Source organism: Chiloscyllium plagiosum, unplaced genomic scaffold (genome assembly GCF_037043375.1).
Source record: "Chiloscyllium plagiosum isolate Xiang-an unplaced genomic scaffold, Cpla_swu_hap1 HiC_scaffold_46, whole genome shotgun sequence".
Classification (NCBI taxonomy): domain Eukaryota; kingdom Metazoa; phylum Chordata; class Chondrichthyes; order Orectolobiformes; family Hemiscylliidae; genus Chiloscyllium; species Chiloscyllium plagiosum.
In genome coordinates this window covers 17,344,727-17,365,255 of record NW_028270184.1, presented here as the reverse complement: position 1 = coordinate 17,365,255, position 20,529 = coordinate 17,344,727, and the positions used below count along the sequence as shown (strand labels likewise).

The 20,529-nt window shown below is 43.2% G+C and overlaps 1 protein-coding gene across 3 annotated transcripts in view; it reads left to right on the top strand.

The window, feature by feature from the left end:
• The window catches only part of LOC122543958 (uncharacterized), a 47,545-nt gene extending 27,266 nt beyond the window's left edge, over positions 1 to 20,279 (top strand). For all 3 annotated transcript variants that reach the window (XM_043682946.2, XM_043682948.2, XM_087983793.1), the window contains one exon: positions 12,438 to 20,279. In XM_043682946.2, coding sequence (XP_043538881.2) covers positions 12,553 to 13,506 — 954 coding nt within the window. In that variant the 5' untranslated portion in view covers positions 12,438 to 12,552 and the 3' untranslated portion in view covers positions 13,507 to 20,279. The remainder of the gene's footprint in view (positions 1 to 12,437) is intronic.
• Positions 20,280 to 20,529: the final 250 nt, after the last annotated feature.

Sequence of the window (20,529 nt, the reverse complement as noted above, 5' to 3'; positions counted from 1 at the left end):
CTTTGTCTGATGGAGAACTTCACAGGCTGAGCGCTCTGGGGAAAGAAAGTTTTCTTCCTCTCAGTCCTAAAAACCTACCACATATCTTTAGATTGTGAGTCCCTGATTCTGGACTCGCTGCTCATTCAGAACATCCTTCCTCCATATATCCTGTTAGTCCTGTCAGAATTTTATCGGTTTCTATAAGATCCTCCCTCATTCTTCTAAATTCCAGTGAGTTCAGTCTTAACCAATTCAGTCTGTCTTCATACAAAGGACCTGCTCTTCCAGTCATCAGTCTGGTAAACCTTTGTTATACTCCCTCGATAGCCACAACATTGTTTCTCAGTAGGGTTTCCAAAACTACGCTCAACACTCCAGGTGCGGTCTCCTCAAATCCCTGTACAATTTCAGCAAGACATCCATGCTCCTGTACTCAAATCCTCTCACTATAAAGGCCAATATACCATTTACCCCCTTCACCACCTGCTGCACCTGCATGCCTATTTTCAGTGACTTGTGTGCAAGGACAGCAGGTCATTTCACCTCCTCCTTTCCCAACCTATCACCATTCAGATATTAATCTGTCTGTTTTTGTGATCAGACTGGTTCACCTCCCATTTATCTCCATTATCAATCATCTGCCTTAGTTTCATAATGTGTTCACTTTAAGTATTCTGGGATGTAGATTACCAGGTGCTGGGATTTGTTGGTTTTTAATCCCATTATTTTTCCCAACACTTTTTCCTTGCTAAGACTGATTTCCTTCTGTTGCTTCCTCTGATGTGATCCCTAACATTTTAGGGATGCTATTTGAGTCATCCTTTGTGATGCTAGAACCAAAATATGTTGTTAATTGTTCTGCCATCTCTTTATTCCACATTATAACTTCCCCTGTTTCTGACTGTAAGGGACCTACATTTGTATTCACTAATCTTGCTTTCTCTTCACACACAGTTTGTATGTTCCCCACAGGCTTACACTCTTATCCCCCTTTGTCATGGTTTGCTGAAATCTGAACTGCTCCCAGCCTTCTGCTCTGCTGCACTTTTCAGCCAATATGTTCACCTCTTCCTTGGATTTAATACTATCCCTTTTGGCCATGACAGGGCCACCTTCCTGTTTTATTTTGAGTCAGACAGGATTGAACACAGTTTCTCCATGTACTCTTTAAACATTTATCATCCTTTCTGTTCCCCAATTTATTGTGGCCTGCTCATGCTTCATACCATCGTAGTTTCCTCTATTTAGATTTTGGCCCCTAGCCTCCAAATCAACTCTGTTTTCACTCTTCCACAAGGGGCCCCCCACAACAAGGTTGTCAATTATTCTCTTCTCATCACACAATTAAAGTTTTCATGTTAAAGTTGCCATTGTTCCAGAAGACCACAAGACTACTCTGTCACGAGGGAGAGTGACGACTGGTGGTGCTTTAACCTGAGAGTCACCAACCTTTGGGTAAGGCACAAGGTTGACAACGTGTGACCTTCATAGTGACCTTAGCCAGTATATGTATTCAGCACGTACGCTTAGCGTCGCTCTACATCATAAATCAGCCACCCAGCCAACTGAGCTAACCCATTCCCAGTCATTACAGAATACACAGCCTAGGGTAGTCTGTGCTTCATTTGGTTCCTCAATGTACCAATCTAGAAAACCCATCTCATCCTCCAGCGATGTCTCGTAGACCATATGACACCGGTGCAGAATTTAGGCTATTCGGCCCATCGAGTCTGCTGCACTATTCAATCATACCTGATAAGTTTTTCAACCTCATTCTCCTATTTTCTCTCTGTTACCCTTGATCATCAAGTACCTATCTTTCCCTATTTTGAATATACTCAATGACCTGACCTCCACAGCCTTCTGTGGCAATGAATTACATGGATTCACCACTCTGGCTGAAGACGTTTCTCCTTATCTCCATTCTAAAGAGTCTTCCCTTTACTTGAAGGTTATGCCTTCGGGTCCTACCAATGGAAACATCTTTCCAACGTCCACTCAGTCCAGGCAGTTCAGTATTCTGTAAGTTTCAATGAAATGACCCCTCTTCCTTGTAAACTCCATCGAGTATAGACCCAGACTCTTCCAACATTCTTCAGATATCAAGTCTTTCGTTCCTGGGATCATTTGCGTGAACCTCCTATGGACCCGCTGCAGGCCCAGCACATCCTTTCTGCGGTATAGAGACCAAAATTACTGACAGTACTCTAAATGTGGTCTGACCAGAGCTTTATAAAGTCTCAGAAGTACATCCCTGCTTTTATATTCTAATCCTTTCGAAATAAAAGCCAACATTGTATTTGCCTTCCTAACTAATGACTCAGCTGCAAGTATACCTTAAGAAAATCCTTGACGAGAACTCCCGAGTGCCTTTGCAGTTCAGATTTCTGCATTTTTTTCCCTATTTAGAAAATAGTCCATGCCTCTATTCTTGCTACCAAAGTTGCACTTTCCCATGTTGTGTTCCATCTGCAACTTCTTTGCCCAGTCTCCAAACCTGTCTAAATCTTTCTGCAGCCTCTGTGCCTCCTTAATACTACCTGTCCTTCTACCTATTTTTGAATCATCTGCAAACTTAGCCAGAATGCCTTCAGTTCCTTCATTTAGATCATTAACATGTAAAATGAAAAGTTGCGGTCTCGATACTGATCCTTGTGGAGCCATCCTACTGGTGCCATCCTAAGAAGGACCCTTTTATCTGCACTCTCTGCTTTCTGCTGGACAACCAAGCTTCTATCCATGCTGGTACCTTGCCTCTAACACCATCCGCCCATATCTTACTCAGCAGCCTCCTGTGCAGCAGTCTCATTACCGCTGATACAGCTTCAGTAATACATCTCTGATCTTGTTTTCTAGGCCCCTTGAGATAAATGTTAAAATGGCATTTGTCTTCCTAACTGCCAGTTGAACCTGCATGTTAACCTTCAGAATCCTGAACTAGGATTAGATTAGATTAGATTAGATTCCCTGCTATTAGATTCCCTTTGGCCCAACAAGTCTAAACTGACCCTCTGGAGAGTAACCCACCCAGACCTATTTCCCTCTGACTAATGCACCTAACACTATGGGCAATTTAGCATGGCCAATTCACCTGACCTTTATGCCTCAGATTTCTGAAGCCCTTCCCTATTTAGAAAATAGTCAAAATCTCTTTAGTTTCCAACAAAGTGCATGACCACACACTTTCCCACATTGTATTCCATCTGGCACTTCTTTGCACTCTTGCCTTTTGCAGCTTCCCACTTCCTCAACAATCCTGTATCCATGTCACTGCCTTGCTTCTAACACCATGGATTCCTGTCTTATTTAGTAGCCTCCTGTGCAGTACCTTGTCAAAGGCCTTCTGGAAATCCAAATAGATCACGTCCACTGGCTCTCATTTGTCTTACTTGCTCTTTACCCTTGACAAAGCTGTGCTGACTTTGCTCTATTTTACCATGCAGTTTCAAGTGCTCTTTAATCTTATCCTTAATAATGGACTCTAAAGTCTTCCTAATGACTGCCATCAGGCTACCTGGCCTGTGGTTTCCTAAGTCCTGCCTCCCTCCCTTACTCCAGTGATTCTGAAAGATCACTACCAATGCCTCCACTGTCTCCTTTAGAGCTCTGGTGTGTAGTCCATCTAGTCTGGGTGATCAATCCACCTTCAGACCTTTCTGCTTCCCTAGCACCTTCTTCTGAGTGATGGCACTCCATTCACCTCTGCTCCATGACTGTCTTGAAGGTCTAGTATATCTTCCACTGAGAAAACTGATCCAAAGCACCTGTTCGGTTCCTCCAGCATTTCTTTGCTCCCTGTTACGACTTCTTCAGCCTCATTGGACTGCTGGGCAAAGTCCACTCTTGCATCTCTCTTAGAATTTAGATATATTTTAAAAAACACTTACAATCTTGTATTATTAGCTAGCTTCCTCTCAGATTTCATCTTCTCCCTGCCTATTGCTTTTTTAGTTATATTTTTAAAGACCTGCCAATCTTTTGGCTTCCACTAATCTTCACTGCATTGTGTGCTTTTTGTTTTGCTTTTATGCTCTCCCTGACTTCCCTTGTTAGCCATAGTTGTCTCATCCTCCACTAAGGACATTTCTTTTTCCTTGTGTTGTCTCCTCAATTACCCTGAGAAACTTCTGCCACTGCTGTTCCACCATTTTCCTTAATAGGCTCCTCTTCCAGTCTTCCAGATTTCCTGATGAAGGGCTCATGCCCGAAAAGTCGATTCTCCTGCTCCTTGGATGCTGCCTGACTTGCTGTGCTTTTCCAGCGCCACACATGCGAATCCTCTTCCAGTCAACTCTGATCAGCTCCTTTCATGTACCTTTGTAGTTACCTATACTCCATTGCAATCCCATTACATCTGATTTAATCTTTTCCCTTTCAGACTACAGGGTGAACTCTATTATATTATGGTCACTGCCTGCAAGGGGTTCCTTCATCTTAAGCTCCCAAATCAAGTCTCCTCATGCCACATCACTAAACGCCTGTTCCTCAGTCACCTCTAATACAAACTTCTCCAGAACAACCATTTCATAGACATTCCATGAGTGAGTTTTCTTGAGATCTGCCAGCTTGATTTTCCTAGTTCACCTGCATTTGAAGTCCCCTATGATTATTGCAATAGTGCCTTTCTTACATTTTTTTAAACTCCTAATTTATTTTCTTCCCCACATCCTGACAACTGATAGGAGTCCTGTATTCAACTTCCATCAGGGTTGTTTATCCTTTCCATTTCCACAACACACAGATTTTATGCCTTCTGACTCTATCTCACTCCTTGCTGTCAACTTAGTTTTCTTTCTTACTAACAAGAAACCCTGACACCTGTGCCTATCTGCTTGACGTTTTGATAGGATGTCTATCCTTGGATATTATGTTCCCAGCTTTGATCCCCTTGCAGCCACATCTCTGCCCACGAGTCTGTAACTACAACTTTCAAATTGTGCTATGAGCTCATTTACCTTGCGTCATCTATTTCATGCATTTTAGATACAACACCCTCAAATCTGCATTGACTGCCCCTCTTCTCATTGTTGTCCCCATATCTGCTGTGTCTGAAATTAGATTCTTAATCTTTTCCATACTTTCTGTCCTGCAGTCTGTTCTGGAAACTTTAACCTGTGCTGAGTCCACCCCAATCGCACACTCCCTTAACTTTTTCTATGATTTTCACCACATCTGAACCCACCCAACATGATTTAAAGCCATATCCACAGACTCTAGTTATGTGATTCACCAGAACTCTGGCCCCAGTGTTATTCTGATGATGCAAAATCCATTGGAACAGCTCTTCCTTCCCCAGTACTGACACCAATGTCTCATTAACTTGAACCTTTTTTTCCACACCAATCTTTGCATACTTTTCTCTCTTTAATCTCATTGATTTTGTGCCAGTTTCTTGCGCAGGTTGTAATCCAGAGATTATTAGCTTTTTGGTTCTATAAGTTGGCCCCGAGCCACTCATATTCCCTCAGTTAAACCTCTTTCCTCTTTTTACCTTTTTCATTCATACCTATGTGGACCACAACAACTGGATCTTTCCCTTTCTACTCCATTTTCCTCTGCAGCCAAGATGTGAGAACCTGAACATGGGCATGCTGGCCAGATATCCGAACCTAATCTAGTCCCATTTGCCAGCACTTGGTCCATATCCTTCTAAACCCTTCCTGTTCATATACCTGTCCAGATGCCTTTTAAATTTTATCATTTTATCAGCCTCCAACAGTTCCTTTGGCAGCTCACTCCATACATGCACCATCAGTCGTGGGAAAATGTCGCTCCTTCGGTTCCTTTAAAATCTTTCCCCTCTCTATGCCCTCTAGTTCTGTACAGGGCCCTGGTGAGACCGCACCTGGAGTATTGTGTGCAGTTCTGGTCTCCAAATTTGAGGAAAGACATTCTGGCTATTGAGGGAGTGCAGCGTAGGTTCACAAGGTCAATTCCTGGAATGGCGGGACCACCTTACGCTGAAAGACTGGAGCGACTGGGCTTGTATACCTTTGAGTTTAGAAGACTGAGAGGAGATCTGATTGAGACATATAAGATTATTAAAGGATTGGACACTCCGGAGGCAGGAAACATGTTTCCGCTGATGGGTGAGTGCCGAACCAGAGGACACAGCTTAAAAATACGGGGTAGACCATTTAGGACAGAGATGAGGAGAAACTTCTTCACCCAGAGAGTGGTGGCTGTGTGGAATGCTCTGCCCCAGAAGGCAGTGGAGGCCCAGTTCTCTGGATTCATTTAAGAAAGAGTTGGATAGAGCTCTCAAGGAAGTGGAATCAAGGGTTATGGAGATAAGTCAGGAACAGGATACTGATTAAGGATGATCAGCCATGATCATATTGAATGGTGGTGCAGGCTCAAAGGGCAGAATGGCCTACTCCTGCACCTATTGTCTATTGTCCCCCACCCCACGGAAAAGACCTCGTCTATTTACACTCTCCATGCCCCTCATGATTTTACAAACCTCTATAAGGTCATCCCTCAGCCTCTGACTGTACAGGGAAAACAGCCCCTCTCTTTAGTTCAAACATTTCAACTCTGGCAACATGCTTGTAAATCTGAGCAGGAGTGGACACGGGACAGTTGAGTAAGTGAGGTAATATATTTGGGCGGTTACTTTACCTGAAGCACGACTTCGGTATCCTCCTGTAACCAAAAACAAAGGTTCTGAGTGCCAATTTTTTTTCTAGTTTTTTTAAAATATAGTCTGCTTGGGCATTCAGAACAGTGGGAATGGATGGTAGGGCAGTTGAATGCTCCTCCTGTCGGATGTGGGAGGTAAGGGTCACCATGAGTGTCCCTGCTGATTTCATCTGCGAGGAGTGCACCCAACTGCAGCTCCTTGGAAACCGTATTAGGGAACTGGAGCTCGAGCTGGATGAAGTTTGGATAATTGAGAGGAGTTACAGGGAGGTAGTCACACATCAGTACAGGTAGATGGGTTGCAGTTGAGGGTCGGAAAGGGAACAGGCAGACAGTGCAGGAATCCCCTGTGGTCATTCCCCTCAATAACAAGTATACCGTTTTGGATACTGTTGAGGGTGGGGAGAAACGACTTTGCAGGGGTAAGCCATGGGTACAGGTGTCTGGCACAGAATCTGTCCATTTTGCTCAGAAGGGAAGGAGGAGAGGAGCAGAGCATTGGTCATTGGGGACAGGCGGACGTAGTTGGGGGCGCAGATGGATTCTATGGGAGCAAGAGAGACTCTTGATTGATGTGTTGCCTCCCAGGTGCCAGGGTCCGTAATGTCTCAGATCATGTTTTGGGGATCCTTGAGGGAGAGGGGGAGCAGCCCCAAGTCATGGTACACATAGGTACTAAAGATATAGGTAGGAAAAAGGATCGGGGATTTAAGGAAGAAATTCAGGGAGATATGGTGGAAGCTTAGAGCTGTAATAAGCAGAGTTGTTATCTCTTGCTCGTTACCCGTGCCACGTGCTAGCGATGCGAGGAATAGGGAAAGAGAGGAGTTGAACAAGTGGCTATAGGGATGGTGCAGGAGGGAGGGAATCAGATACTTGAATAATTAGGGGTCATTCTGGGGGTAGGTGGGACCTCTACAAATGGGATGGTCTACACCTGAACCAGAGGAGTACCAATATCCTGGAGGGGAAATATGCTAATTCTCTTCAGGAGGGTTTAAACTGATTGAGCAGGGGGTTGGGAACATGAATTGTAGCTCCAGTCTACAGGAAGTTGAGTGTAGTGCGGTCATGAATATGGTTTCAAGGTTGCAAAAGTGTACCGGCAGGCAGGAACATGGTTTGAAGTGTGTCTACTTCAATGCCAGGAGCATCTGGAATAAGGTGGGTGAACTTGCAGCATGGATTGGTATCTGGGACTTCAATGTTGTGGCCATTTGGGAGACATGCTTAGAGCAGGAACAGGAATGGTTGTTGCAGATTCAGGGGTTTAAATGTTTCAGTAAGATCAGGGGAGGTGGTAAACGTGGGGGAGGTGTGGCACAGTTACTCAAGGACAATGTTACCGTAGCAGAAGGGACTTTTCAGGACTTATCCACTGAGGTAGTGTGGGCTGCGGTTAGAAACAGGAAAGGAGAGGTAATGCTATTGGGAGTTTTCTATGGGCCTCCGAAAAGTTCCAGAGATGTAGAGGAAAGGATTACAAAGATTATTCTGGATAGGAGCGAAAGTAACAGGGTAGTTATTATAGTGGACTTTAATTTTACAAATATTGACAGGAAATGCTATATTTCGAGTACTTTAGATGGGTCAGTTTTTGTCCAATGTGCGCAGGAGGGTTTCCTGACACAGTATGTAGACAGGCCAACAAGAGGCAAAGTCGCATTGGATTTGGTACTAGGTAATGGACCAGGCCAGGTGTTAGATTTGGAGGTAGGCGAGCGCTTTCGTGGTAGTGACCACAATTTGGTTACGTTTACTTGAGCGATAGAAAGGGATAGGTATATACCGCAGCACAAGAGTTAATGCTGGGGGAAAGGCAATTATGAGATGTTTAGGCAAGATTTAGGATACATAAGATGGGGAAATAAACTGCAGGGGATGGGCACAACTGAAATGTGGAGATTGTTCAAGGAATAGCTACTGCGTGTCCTTGATAAATATGTACCTGTCAGGCAGGGAAGAAGTGGTTGAGTGAGGGAGCCGTGATTTACTAAAGAAGTTTGTCTTTTGTCAAGAGGAAGAAGGAGGTTTCTGTAAAGGTGAGGTTGAAGGCTCAGTTAGGGCATGTGAGATTTACAGGTTAGCCAGGACAGACCTAAAGAGAGAGCTAAGAAGAGCTAGGAGGGGCATGGGATGTCTTTGGCATGTAGGATGATCAAGGAAAACCCTAAAGCTTTTTCGAGAGATGTAAAGAATAAAAGAATAACTCGAATAAGATTAGGGCCAGTCAAGGAAGTTGTGGGAAGTTGTGCTTAGAGTCAGAAGGGATAGGAGAGGCACTAAATGAATATTTTTCATCAGTATTCACACAGGAAAAAGACAATGTTGTTGAGGAGAATACTGAGATATAGGCTATTAGACGAGATGGGATTAAGGTTCATTAGGAGGAGGTGTTAGCAATTCTGGAAAGTGTGAAATTAGGTAAATCTTCTGGGCTGGATGGGATTTATCCTCTGATTCTCTGGGAAGCTAGGGAGGAGAGTGCAGAGACTTTGGCTTTATGTTGTCATTGTCTACTGGAATAGTGCCAGAAGACTAGAGTATAGCAAATGTCCCTTTGTTGAAGAAGGGGAGTAGAGACAACCCTGGTAATTGTAGATCAGTGAGCCTTACGTCTGTTGTGGATAAATTATTGGAAAGGATTATAAGAGATAGGATATATAATAATCTGGAAAGGAATAATTTGATTAGATATAGTCAGCACGGTTTTGTGAAGGGGAGGTCTTGCCTCACAAACCGTATTGAGTTCTTTGAGAGGGTGACCAAACAGGTGGATGCGGGTAAAGCAGTTGATCTGGTGTATGTGGATTTCAGTAAAGTGTTTGATTCATTCCGTGGGCGGCACGGTGGCACAGTGGTTAGCACTGCTGCCTCACAGCGCCAGAGACCCGGGTTCAACTCCCGCCTCAGGCGACTCTCTGTGTGGAGTTTGCACATTCTCCCCGTGTCTGCGTGGGTTTCCTCCGGGTGCTCCGGTTTCCTCCCACAATCCAAAAATGTGCAGGTTAGGTGAATGCTAAATTGCCCGTAGTGTTAGGTGAAGGGGTAAACGTAGGAGTATGGGTCTGGGTGGTATACGCTTCGGCGGGTCGGTGTGGACTTGTTGGGCAAAAAGGCCTGTTTCCACACTGTAAGTAATCTAATCTAATCTAATGGTAGGCCATTACACAAAATACAGAGGCATGGGAATGAGGGTGATTTAGTGGCTTGAATCAGAAATTGGTGAGCTGAAAGAAGACAGAGGGTGGTGGTTGATTGGAAATGTTCATCCTGGAGTTCAGTTACTAGTGGTGTACCACAAGGATTTGTTTTGGCGCCACTGCTGTTTGTCATTTTTATAAATGACCTTGTTGAGGGCGTAAAATGATTTGTTCGTAAGTTTGAGGATGACAGTAAGGTTGGTAGAGTTGTGGATAATGTCGAAGGATGTTGTAGGTTACAGAGGGGCATAGATAAGCTGCAGAGCTGGGCTGAGAGGTGGCAAACGGAGGTTAATGCGGAAAAGTGTAAGGTGAGTCACGTTGGAAGGAGTAACAGGAATACAGAGTACTGGGCTAATGGTAAGATTCTTGGTAGTGTGGATGAACAGAGAGAGATCTTGGTATCCATGTGCATAGATCCCTGAATGTTATCACCCAGGTTGATAGTGTTGTTAAGAAGGCATACGGTGTGTTAGGTTTTATTGGTAGAGGGATTGAGTTTTGGAGCCATGAGGTCATGGTGCAGCTGTACAAAACTCAAGTGCGGTTGCATTTGGAGTATTGCATACAGTTCTGGTCTCGCATTATAGGAAAGATGTGGATGCATTGGAAAGGGTTCAGAGGAGATTTACTAGGATGTTGCCTGGTACAGAGGGATGATCTTATGAGGAAAGGCTGAGGGACTTGAGAGAAGAAGGTTAATAGAGGCATACAGGATGATTGGAGGATTAGATAGGGTGGACAGTGAGAGCCCTTTTCCTCAGATGGTGATGGCTAGCACGAGGGGACATAGCTTTAAATTGAGGGGTGATAGATAATAGGACAGATGTCAGAGGTAATTTCTTTACTCAGAGTAGTAGGGGCGTGGAATGCCCTGTCTGTAACAGTAGTAGACTAGCCAACTTTAAGGGCATTTAAATGGTCATTGGATAAACATACGGATGAAAATGGAATAGTGCAGAATAGATGGGCTACAGATTGGTTTCACAGGTTTGCACCGCATCAAGGGTTAAAGGGCCTGTATTGCATTATAATTTTCTATGTTCACAACAAGACCCAGATTAAATGAGAGAAGATTTATATGCATCCAGTACTGAATACCAGGACATTGTGAATTGGAGGGCGCTTCAAGGTGATGACGGTCACAATTGCCTGGTCCTCCATGGAGTTGGAAGTGCCTGGTTTGGGAGATTTTGCTAAAGCTGTTGGTCAATAAAACCCGTCTCATTCATCCCCTCCTCCCTCCAGCATCGCTCCTCTGCTCCTCTTCCTCACCCCAACCCCTCCCAACACCACTATCACATGGAGCCCAAAGTCTGTATGACCAGATTGAGTGGTAGGTTCCCTCCCTGAAGGACAATAGTAAATCAGTTGAACTTTTATGACAATCCGTAGCTTTTAAGGTCACCTTTTTTGAGTGCCTAGGCTCACTCACTACCAGTTTAATTCAGCTCAGTTTCACAAGCTACTTGGTTATGGGAAAATATTCGAGTCTGTTATTAAAATTGGAATAACAAGGCATTAGGAAATACATCATAAAGTCAAGCAGAGTCAGCACGGTATTGTGAAGTGGAAATTGGAGCTGACAAGTTTGTTAAAATACTTTGAGTAGGTAATGAGCAAGATAGATAAGGGGAAACCAGTGGATGCAATATATTTCCAGAAGGCATTGTATGTGAGACTGTCATACGATAAGAACCCATGAATCCACACTGTTGGAAGTTGTTGGTAAGGGAAGTAGTGAGGATGACACAATGAGATGATAGTGATAGAGACAGCTTAAGTGAGTGGACAAAAACTCAGAAGGTGAAATATAATGTGGGAAAAAATTCAGTTTTATTCATTTTTGTGCATTTTCTCAGGAAGGTTATGGGAGGTGAATATTATTTAACTAGGGAAAAGGACTGCAGAAAGCTGCAGTACAGATAGAATTGTGGGTCCTCATACATGAATGACAAAAAGTTAGCATCCAAGTTCAGCAGGTAATCAGAAAGGCAAATGGTCTGTTGGCCTTTAAATAAAGGAAATAGGGATGGCTTGCTAAGACTATGCATGATATTAGTCAGATCACACCTGGAATCCTGTCAACAGTTTTAGTCCCCTTATTTTAGGAAAGGCAGTCCAGAGAATGTTCGCGAATGATCCTGTACATGGGAGAATTTTCTCAGTGGATGAAAGGAATCCTTATTGAAAGATATGATTCTGAGGGGCTTGACTGGATAGATTCAGAGAGATTGCTTCTCCTTGTTTGAGAGTCTAGGACCAGAGGACATAATCTCAGAATAAGGAGTCACTTATTTAACACCAAGATGTGGAGGAATTCTTTCTTTAGGAGGGCACTGAATCTGTATAATTCTTTACTGCAACAGAGGACTGTAGAGGTCGGGCTGTTCACTGTATCCAAGGCTGAGATAAACCGATTTTTAATCAGATGGTGAACCAAAGGTTAGGAGATAAGACCAGAACGTGGAGCTGAGAATTATCAGACCAACCCTGATCTCATTGGCAAGAGCAGATTTATGGGTTGAATTGCCTACTTTGCTCTTGTGTTTTATGATCTTATCTTTTTGTTTTTCTTTTCTCTCTCTCCCCTTTTTCATTTACAACCAGTTTCACAGGGTATTTGAAGAGGAGAATTTGTAGTGGGGAGACTTAAAATCAAACATCACCAGAGTCTGAGAGAGTTGCCAGTTGATTGCAGCCTTAATATTATTGGATCTTGAACATGGAAGGGAAAAGCACCATTCACAGTGGGGAGAAACTGTCCACGTGTTGTACGTGTGGACAGGACTTCAGCAGGTCATCTGCCTTGTCAGAACATAAATACAGTCACAATGGGGAAAGGCAATTCGTCTGTTCCCAGTGTGGGAAAGGATTCCCTCCATCATCCACCCTGCTGAAACACCAGCAAGTTCACACCGAGGAGAGATTGTTTAAATGTTCAGAATGTGGAAAGTGCTATAAAAGTTCTGGTGCACTGAAGTTGCATCAACGTGTTCACACTGGTGAGAGACCCTTCAGTTGTTCTCACTGCGGGTCTAGATTCAAGCAATCATCTGATCTCATCGAACACCAGCGGATCCACACTGGGGAGAGACCATTCAGCTGCTCAGCATGTGGAAAGACATTCGCTCGAAAATCTACCCTCCTGAAACACCAGCAAGTTCACACAGAGGAGAGACCTTTTAAATGCCCAGACTGTGGGACGTGCTATAAAAGATCTGGGGACCTGATGTTACATCAACGTGTTCACACTGATGAGAGACCATTTAGGTGCTCTCACTGTGGGACTGGGTTCAGGCGATCATTCCAACTCACTGTACACCAGCGATCTCACACTGGGGAGAGGCCATACACCTGCACTGAGTGTGGGAAGGGATTTGCTCAGAAATCCAACCTGCTGAAACACCAACAACTTCACACAGAGGAGAGACCTTTTGAATGCCCAGACTGTGAGAAATGCTTTAAACGATCTGGGGACCTGATGTCACATCAACGTGTTCATAGTGTCGAGAGACCGTTCAGATGCTCTCACTGTGGGAGTGGGTTCAAGTGGTCAACCCAACTCACTGCACATCAGCGATCTCACACTGGGGAGAGACCATACACCTGCACTGAGTGTGGGAAGGGATTCACTGTGAAGTCCAGCCTGCTGAAACACCAGCGTTCTCATGAGTGATGACAGTGGCTGGTTTTTACTGTGAATATATCCCTGTTTCATAGTGTCCTTCCCTTTCTGCCAAAGGGTCTGTATGACAATGAAATGTCACTTTGTGTTAAACATACTGTATCAAGTCTTTTTAATATCTCTAATGTATGTTAGTGCTCTTTCACATTATCTATTTCTGACTGCAGGAATTGGATTTTGCTGTTAATCTTATCCAGGACAGAACCATGTTTCCTGGGACCATCTTCTGTTGGTCTGTATAAATTCCAACTTAGTTATAGGTATTAATAAAGAGATGAACATACAGTTACATCAAGTTTGTGGTAAACGCACAGCCTGTTGAGGCTATCTAATGTGGGAGAAAGTGAGGACTGCAGATGCTGGAGATCAGAGCTGAAAATGTGTTGCTGGAAAAGCGCAGCAGGTCAGGCAGCATCCAAGGAGCAGGAGGGTCAACGTTTCAGACATGAGCCCTTCGTCAGGCTATCTAATGTCTTCACTTTTGTAGTGTTTGCCCATTGTACCTCCTTCATCTTATATGGAGCTCATGGAGCTCCTTTGTCAATCAGTTTGAGACAATCCAATCACCTGCCTCTTCCATGTCTCTCCTTTCTCTGAAACTGTCTCTAAAGTTCCACCTTGTCTGAGCCCTGGACATGCATTTTTCTCCGGTTCCTCTCCTACCTCCAGAGCTCCTTGCATCCATGAGACCCATATTGTAGTCCCAAGACACACTTTCCACTCAATCACTGAATATCCAACCTGCCATTTATTTTTACGAGTGGCTCTTGTAAAGCTATTTTCTTTTTAGGGTGGTTTTAATAGATCTTAATGTCTAATCCCCATGGGGAAAGGGGACAGACAACTCAACTTTGAGCTGCTCTATTTTGTTCCCACATTCATGCCCTCTGAGACGGTGTATTTGGCCAGCAGACCAGGCAGCAGCAGATAGAAGGCAGCTGAATCTCCCAGGAGGACAGGGTATGCCAGCCAGTGTAGTGGACCAGGTGGGTGGCCTCGGTGGCCAGGTGCTTGAAGATGTCACCCTCAAACGGATTGATTATACTCATGGCCTTGTCGGGATGCCTGTTGGCTGATGTTGTTAACAGTTCTTGCTTTCATGTGCTGCAGTTCCTCTCACCTGAAATCCTTCTTTTGAAATCAGACCTTGGCCTCATCTCCAAACTCCCTTTCCTCCAAAAAAGATCTGGAACTTGGTGTCCCCAAGGATCTATCCTTGGCTCTTCCTGTTTTTAGTGACATCATCCAAAGACACTATGTTAGTTTCACACATCCACTGACATCACCCCAGCCTCACTTCTCTATTCCTCTACTGTTGCTAATTTATCAGACTCTGTCTTCCATATTCTTGGATAAAAATGTAAAAACATTGAAAATTACCACTTAATTTTCTTCCCTAACTCTTGTGTCTATCCTGTTGCAGGAGACCTGAGGGTGAATCACACTGTTCATAATCTGAGTCTTGTATTCCACTACACTGAGCTCCTGACCATATTTACACATCATCCCAAACACTGAATTGTTCAAGCTCCAGGAGAGTGCTCTGCCCTTGATTCCCATCGGCTTCAACAGCTCCTTCATGTCTTAGCCAGTCAATGCTACCTTGATGTGAAGGGTAGTTGGTCTCACTGCATGTCTCCTATTTAGCATTTTGTCCATTTTACGCTAATGCTGTAATGAGATTAAGAGCTGAGTTGCCCTGGTGGAACGCACAGCATCAGTGAGGTGGTTATTGCTGAGTGAATAGTGCCCGATAACACTGTTATTGTTCCTTCCATCACTTTGCTGATGGAGATGTCTGACAAGTGGGAGGCTGTCAAGAATGTGATGATGAGCATTCAGAGGCATTATGTTCCTGTTAGAGTGAAGGGTAAGGCTGATAAGATTATGAAACAATGGATAAAGATATTGAGGTTCAAGTCAGGAATATAAAGAATCTTATTTTAGATATAGACAACGTGGTTCAATTGAATCTTTTAATCATTATATAGAGTATGCCAGCCAGTGTAGTGCATCAGGAAGGCAAAGAGAGGATATGAGGTAGCATTAGCAGATAAGGTTAAGGATAATCCAAAAACATTCTACAAATATATTGAGTAAAATGGTGACAGAGTAAAATGGTAGGGCCCCTTAAAGATTAAGGAGGTCGACTTTGTGTTGAACCCCAGGAGATGGGAGAGATACTAAATGAATATTTGATGTCAGTTTTTATTGTGCAAAAAGAAATGGAGAATGTAGATAGATACATTTTGATGCTTTTTAACATAGTTCACATTACAGAATAAAAGGTTGAGATCTTAGAGAGTATAAAGGTAGATAAATATCTGGGACCTGATCAAATATATCCCAGAATGTGGGATGTAAGGGAAGAAACTGCAAAAACACTTACAGAAAAATTTGGGGTGGTCCAATAGTTTGCGATTTCACATAAACCTGTTGGACTATAACCAGGTGTCATATAACTTCTGAATCTATAAAAAAACACAAAGAACAATACAGTACAGGAACAGCCCCAAGGCCCTCCAAGCCTGCACCAACACATTTTACCCTTCCATACAAAAACAGTCTTCACTTACAGAATTCATATCCCTCTATTCCCTTCCTATTTATGTATTTGTCCAGGTACTTCTTGAATGCTGCTATAACTATGGGTGAGGTGCCTGGAGGATGGCTAATGTTATACCTTTGTTCAAGAAAGGTTGTAACAAGAAACTGGGGAGTATAGATTTGAGTCTGATTTCAGTTGTGAATAAATTATTAGAGGTGATTTTAAAAGATAGAATTTATGGACATTTAGGCAAAAATTGCTAAGAGATTGTCAGCATGGTTTTATGCGAGGAAAATTGTCTCGAACTTTTTTGAGGAAGTTACCAAAAAGATTGAGGGCAGAGCAATGGCATAGTGGTTAGTCAGGACAGATTGTCTGTGAAGAGTTTGCACCTTCTCCCTGTGCCTGCATGGGTTTCCTCCCACAGTCCATAGATGTGCAGGTAAGCTGGATTGGCTATGTTAAATTGGCCGGAGTTTCCAGAGAGTGCGCGATCTGGTGGATTAGCCATAGAAATGCAGAGTTGAAGGGTAGGTGTGACGTCCTTTGGAGGGTCAGTGTGGACTCGATGGGCGAAATGGCCTGTTTCCACGCTGTAGGAATTCTGCGATTCTGCATAAGGTATAGTTAGTAAGTTTGCGGATGACATCAAAATCTGTGGCATAGTAGACAGCGAAGAGGGTTTTCTAAGATTAGACCGGGATCTTTAGCAAATGGGTCAATGCGTTAAAAAATGGCAGATGGAATCCAATCTGATAAATGTGAGGTATTGCATTTTGGTAAAACAAACAAGGATAGGACTTATACAATTAATGGTTGGGTCTTAGTTAGTGTAGAACAGAGGGACCGAGTGGTTCAGGTCCATAATTTTTGCAATTTGTGTCACATATACACAGGGTGGTTAAAAGGGTGTTGAGCACACTTGCCTTCATTGCTTTGAGTACAGGAGTTGGGAAGTGATGTTGAGATTGTACAGCATAAAGAATTTATAAGTAAAACGGTTATAAAACATATCCAAATATATTGAACAAACCTAGATTGTTATTAAGTCTTTAATCTGTAAGAATGGAGATGCAGGTTTCAATTGATAATATGTAAATCCCAGATTTTATTTCAAGTCGCTGCCCCAAGATCAGTATAAAATGACAGAGTCATGGAGATGTACAGCATAGAAACAGACCCTTCGGTCCAACCCAGGCCGACCAGATATCCCAACCCAATCTAGTCCCACCTGCCAGCACCCAGTCCATATCCCTCCAAACCCTTCCTATACATATACCCATTCAAATGCCTCTTGCATGTTGCAATTGTACCAGCCTCCACCACTTCCTCTGTTAGCTCATTCTATACACGTACCACCCTCTGTGTGAAAAGGTTGCCCCTTAGGCTTCTTTTATATCTTTCCCCTCTCACCCTAAACCTATGCCCTCGAATTCTGGGCTCTCCGACCCCAGGGAAAAGACTTTGTGTATTTATCTTATCCATGCTCCTCATAATTTTGTAAACCTCTATTAGGACACCCCTCAGCCTCTGACGCTCCAGAGAAAACAGTCCCAGCTTGTTCAGCCTTTCTTTATAGCTCAAATCCTCCAACCCTGGCAACATTCTTGTAAGTCTTTTCTGAACCCTTTCAAGTTTCACAACGTCTTTCCGATAGGAAGGAGACCAGAATTGCACGCGATATTCCAACAGTGACCTAAACAATGTCCTGTACAGCCGCAACATAACCTCCCCACTCCTGTACTCAATATTCTGACCAATAAAAGAAAGCATACCAAACGCCTTCACTATCCTATCTACCTGCGACTCCACTTTCAAAGAGCTATGAACCTGCACTCCAAGGTCTCTTTGTTCAGCAACACTCCCTAGGACCTTACCATTAAGTGTATAAGTCCTGCTAAGATTTGCTTTCCCAAAATGCAGCACCTCGCATTTATCTGAATTAGACTCCATCTGCCACTTCTCAACCTATTGGCCCATCCGGTCAAGATCATGTTTGTAATCTAAGGTAGCCCTCTTCACTGTCCACTCCACCTCCAATTTTGGTGTCATCTGCAAACTTACTAACTGCACCTCTTATTCTTACATCCAAATCATTTATGAAAATGACAAAAAGTAGAGGACCCAGCACTGATCCTTGTGGCACTCCACTGGTAACAGGCCTCCAGTCTGAAAAACAACACTCCACCACCACCTTTGTCTTCTACCTTTGAGCCAGTTCTGTATCCAAATGGCTGGTTCTCCCTGTATCCCATGAGCTGTAACCTTGCTAATCAGTCTCCCATGGGGAACCTTGAATGCCTTACTGAAGTCCATATAGAATATAGCATGCAATCCTGTTCTCCTTCCTATCGGAAGGATGTTGTGAAACTTGAAAGGGTTCAGAAAAGATTTACAAGGATGCTGCCAGGGTTGAAGGATTTGAGCTATAGGGAGAGGCTGAACAGGCTGGGGCTGTTTTCCCTGGAGCGTCAGAGGCTGAGGGGTGACCTTATAGAGGTTCACAAAATTATGAGGGGTATGGATAAGGTAAATAGGCAAACAGTGATTACACAGATCTAATGTACAAAATCTGTTTATTAAACAGATCAATATACCATGGGACATTGTGTATCTCTGTAAGGATGTGTTTACCTGGGGTTGGGGAGTCCAGAACTAGAGGGCATAGGTTTAGGGGGAGAGGGGAAAGATATAAAAGAAACCTGAGGGGCAACTTTTTCACACAGAGAGTGGTACGTGTATGGAATGTGCTGCCAGAGGAAGTGGTGGAGGCTGGTACAATTGCAACATTTAAGAGGCATTTGGATAGGTATATGAATAGGAAGGGTTTGGAGGGATATGGGCCGAGTGCTGGCAGGTAAGACTGTATTGGGTTGGGATATCTGGTCGGGCATGGATGGGTTGGATCAAAGGGTCTGTTTCCTTCCTGTACATCTCTATGACTCTATCTACCGCTCTGCCCTCAGCAATCCTCTTTGTTACTTCTTCAAAAAAACTCAATCAAGTTTGTGAGACATGATTTCCCACGCACAAAGCCATGTTGCCCATCCCTAATCAGTCTTTGCCTTTGCAAATACGTGTACATCCTGACCCTTAGGATTCCCTCCAACAACTTGCCCACCACTGACGACAGGCTCACTGGTCTCTCAGGTCAGACAATGCACTTTAGGTTTGAGATCTTGTTTCAAGTCTGTTTGTGTCTTATCCTGGTGTCAGACTGGTTTTCTTCATTAATTGAAGTGACTCAGGAACCAAAATAGACAGTGAGACTATTCCAGGTTTAAATTAGTTTTAGCTGGAGAGAAGGAACAAGCAGTCTATGAGAAGATAAACAACCTTTGAGGCCTTTTTTTCTTAAAAAGATCGTTGGAACAGTAGATGCAACCTGAGTTGGTGTTCAGGCTCTCACTAATCTAGGATTTTTAGCTAGCTGTCGGCAGTTGTTGCTGTTGGGGTCTTGAAAAAGTGGAAGCAGTTTATCCCTGTTGCATTAAAGCAGAACGACATATAATTGAGTGTTATGTTAATGCAATTTCACTAACGAGATGGACGATCTGGGGACACTGTTTCTAAAGTGCAAACGTTTAAAGCGTGTATTGGTTATAAAATGATCCTGGCCCCATTAGTTTAAATGGTGCTGCTGTGAGGCAATATTCTTATAACACGAGCTTGCATGAGAACAGAACAGACTAAACCAAAAGCTGGGGCCTCTGTCCCTCGGATGCTGCATTGCGTGTGAGAACAAAATCTCTTTTCTGAATTTGCCTTTTGCTGAGGGTGTTTATGGAATGTTACTATATTGGAACATTTAATTAATAATATATATTGTACCTTTTAGTCTCAAGTTTTACAATAGAGTTGTTAATCCATTTCTTCTTTTTCATTGTATTTAAACTACAGCATTTGAATAAATTGTGTTTTGCTTAGCATAGAGTAGTTTGACCAATCAAATTGCATCTGGAATACAACACCTGACATTTATCTTTTAAAATAAGAAAAGTGAGGGTCCAGTCTACCTTCTCTATTTTGAGGGGATCTGGTCTGATCCATAACCATCACTAGGTGTTAATGGGACTGAAATGAACGAGTAAAGTCAGCAAGTTTACTTTTAATTAAATTTCTAAGAAATCGACATCTGAATCGATCCATTTTACAAATAAACAGTGATTACACAGATCTAATGTACAAAATCTGTTTATTAAACAGATCAATATACCATGGGACATTGTGTATCTCTGTAAGGATGTGTTTGTGAGTATCTGCACGGCTTTGTCCAAGTGCATTTTTTTCTATCTTGTGTATGTGTCTTGATGTGACCAACTCTGCAACACGGAGGGAAGTTTGAATGTGTCTGTGTAAATGAATCTGGTTTTGTGCCTGTGTCAGTATGTCTGCACACCCAGCTCTGCCTGCAATGGGACATGCTTTGATTCATCATGTTTTAATTAATCAATTCTAAGTCAGAG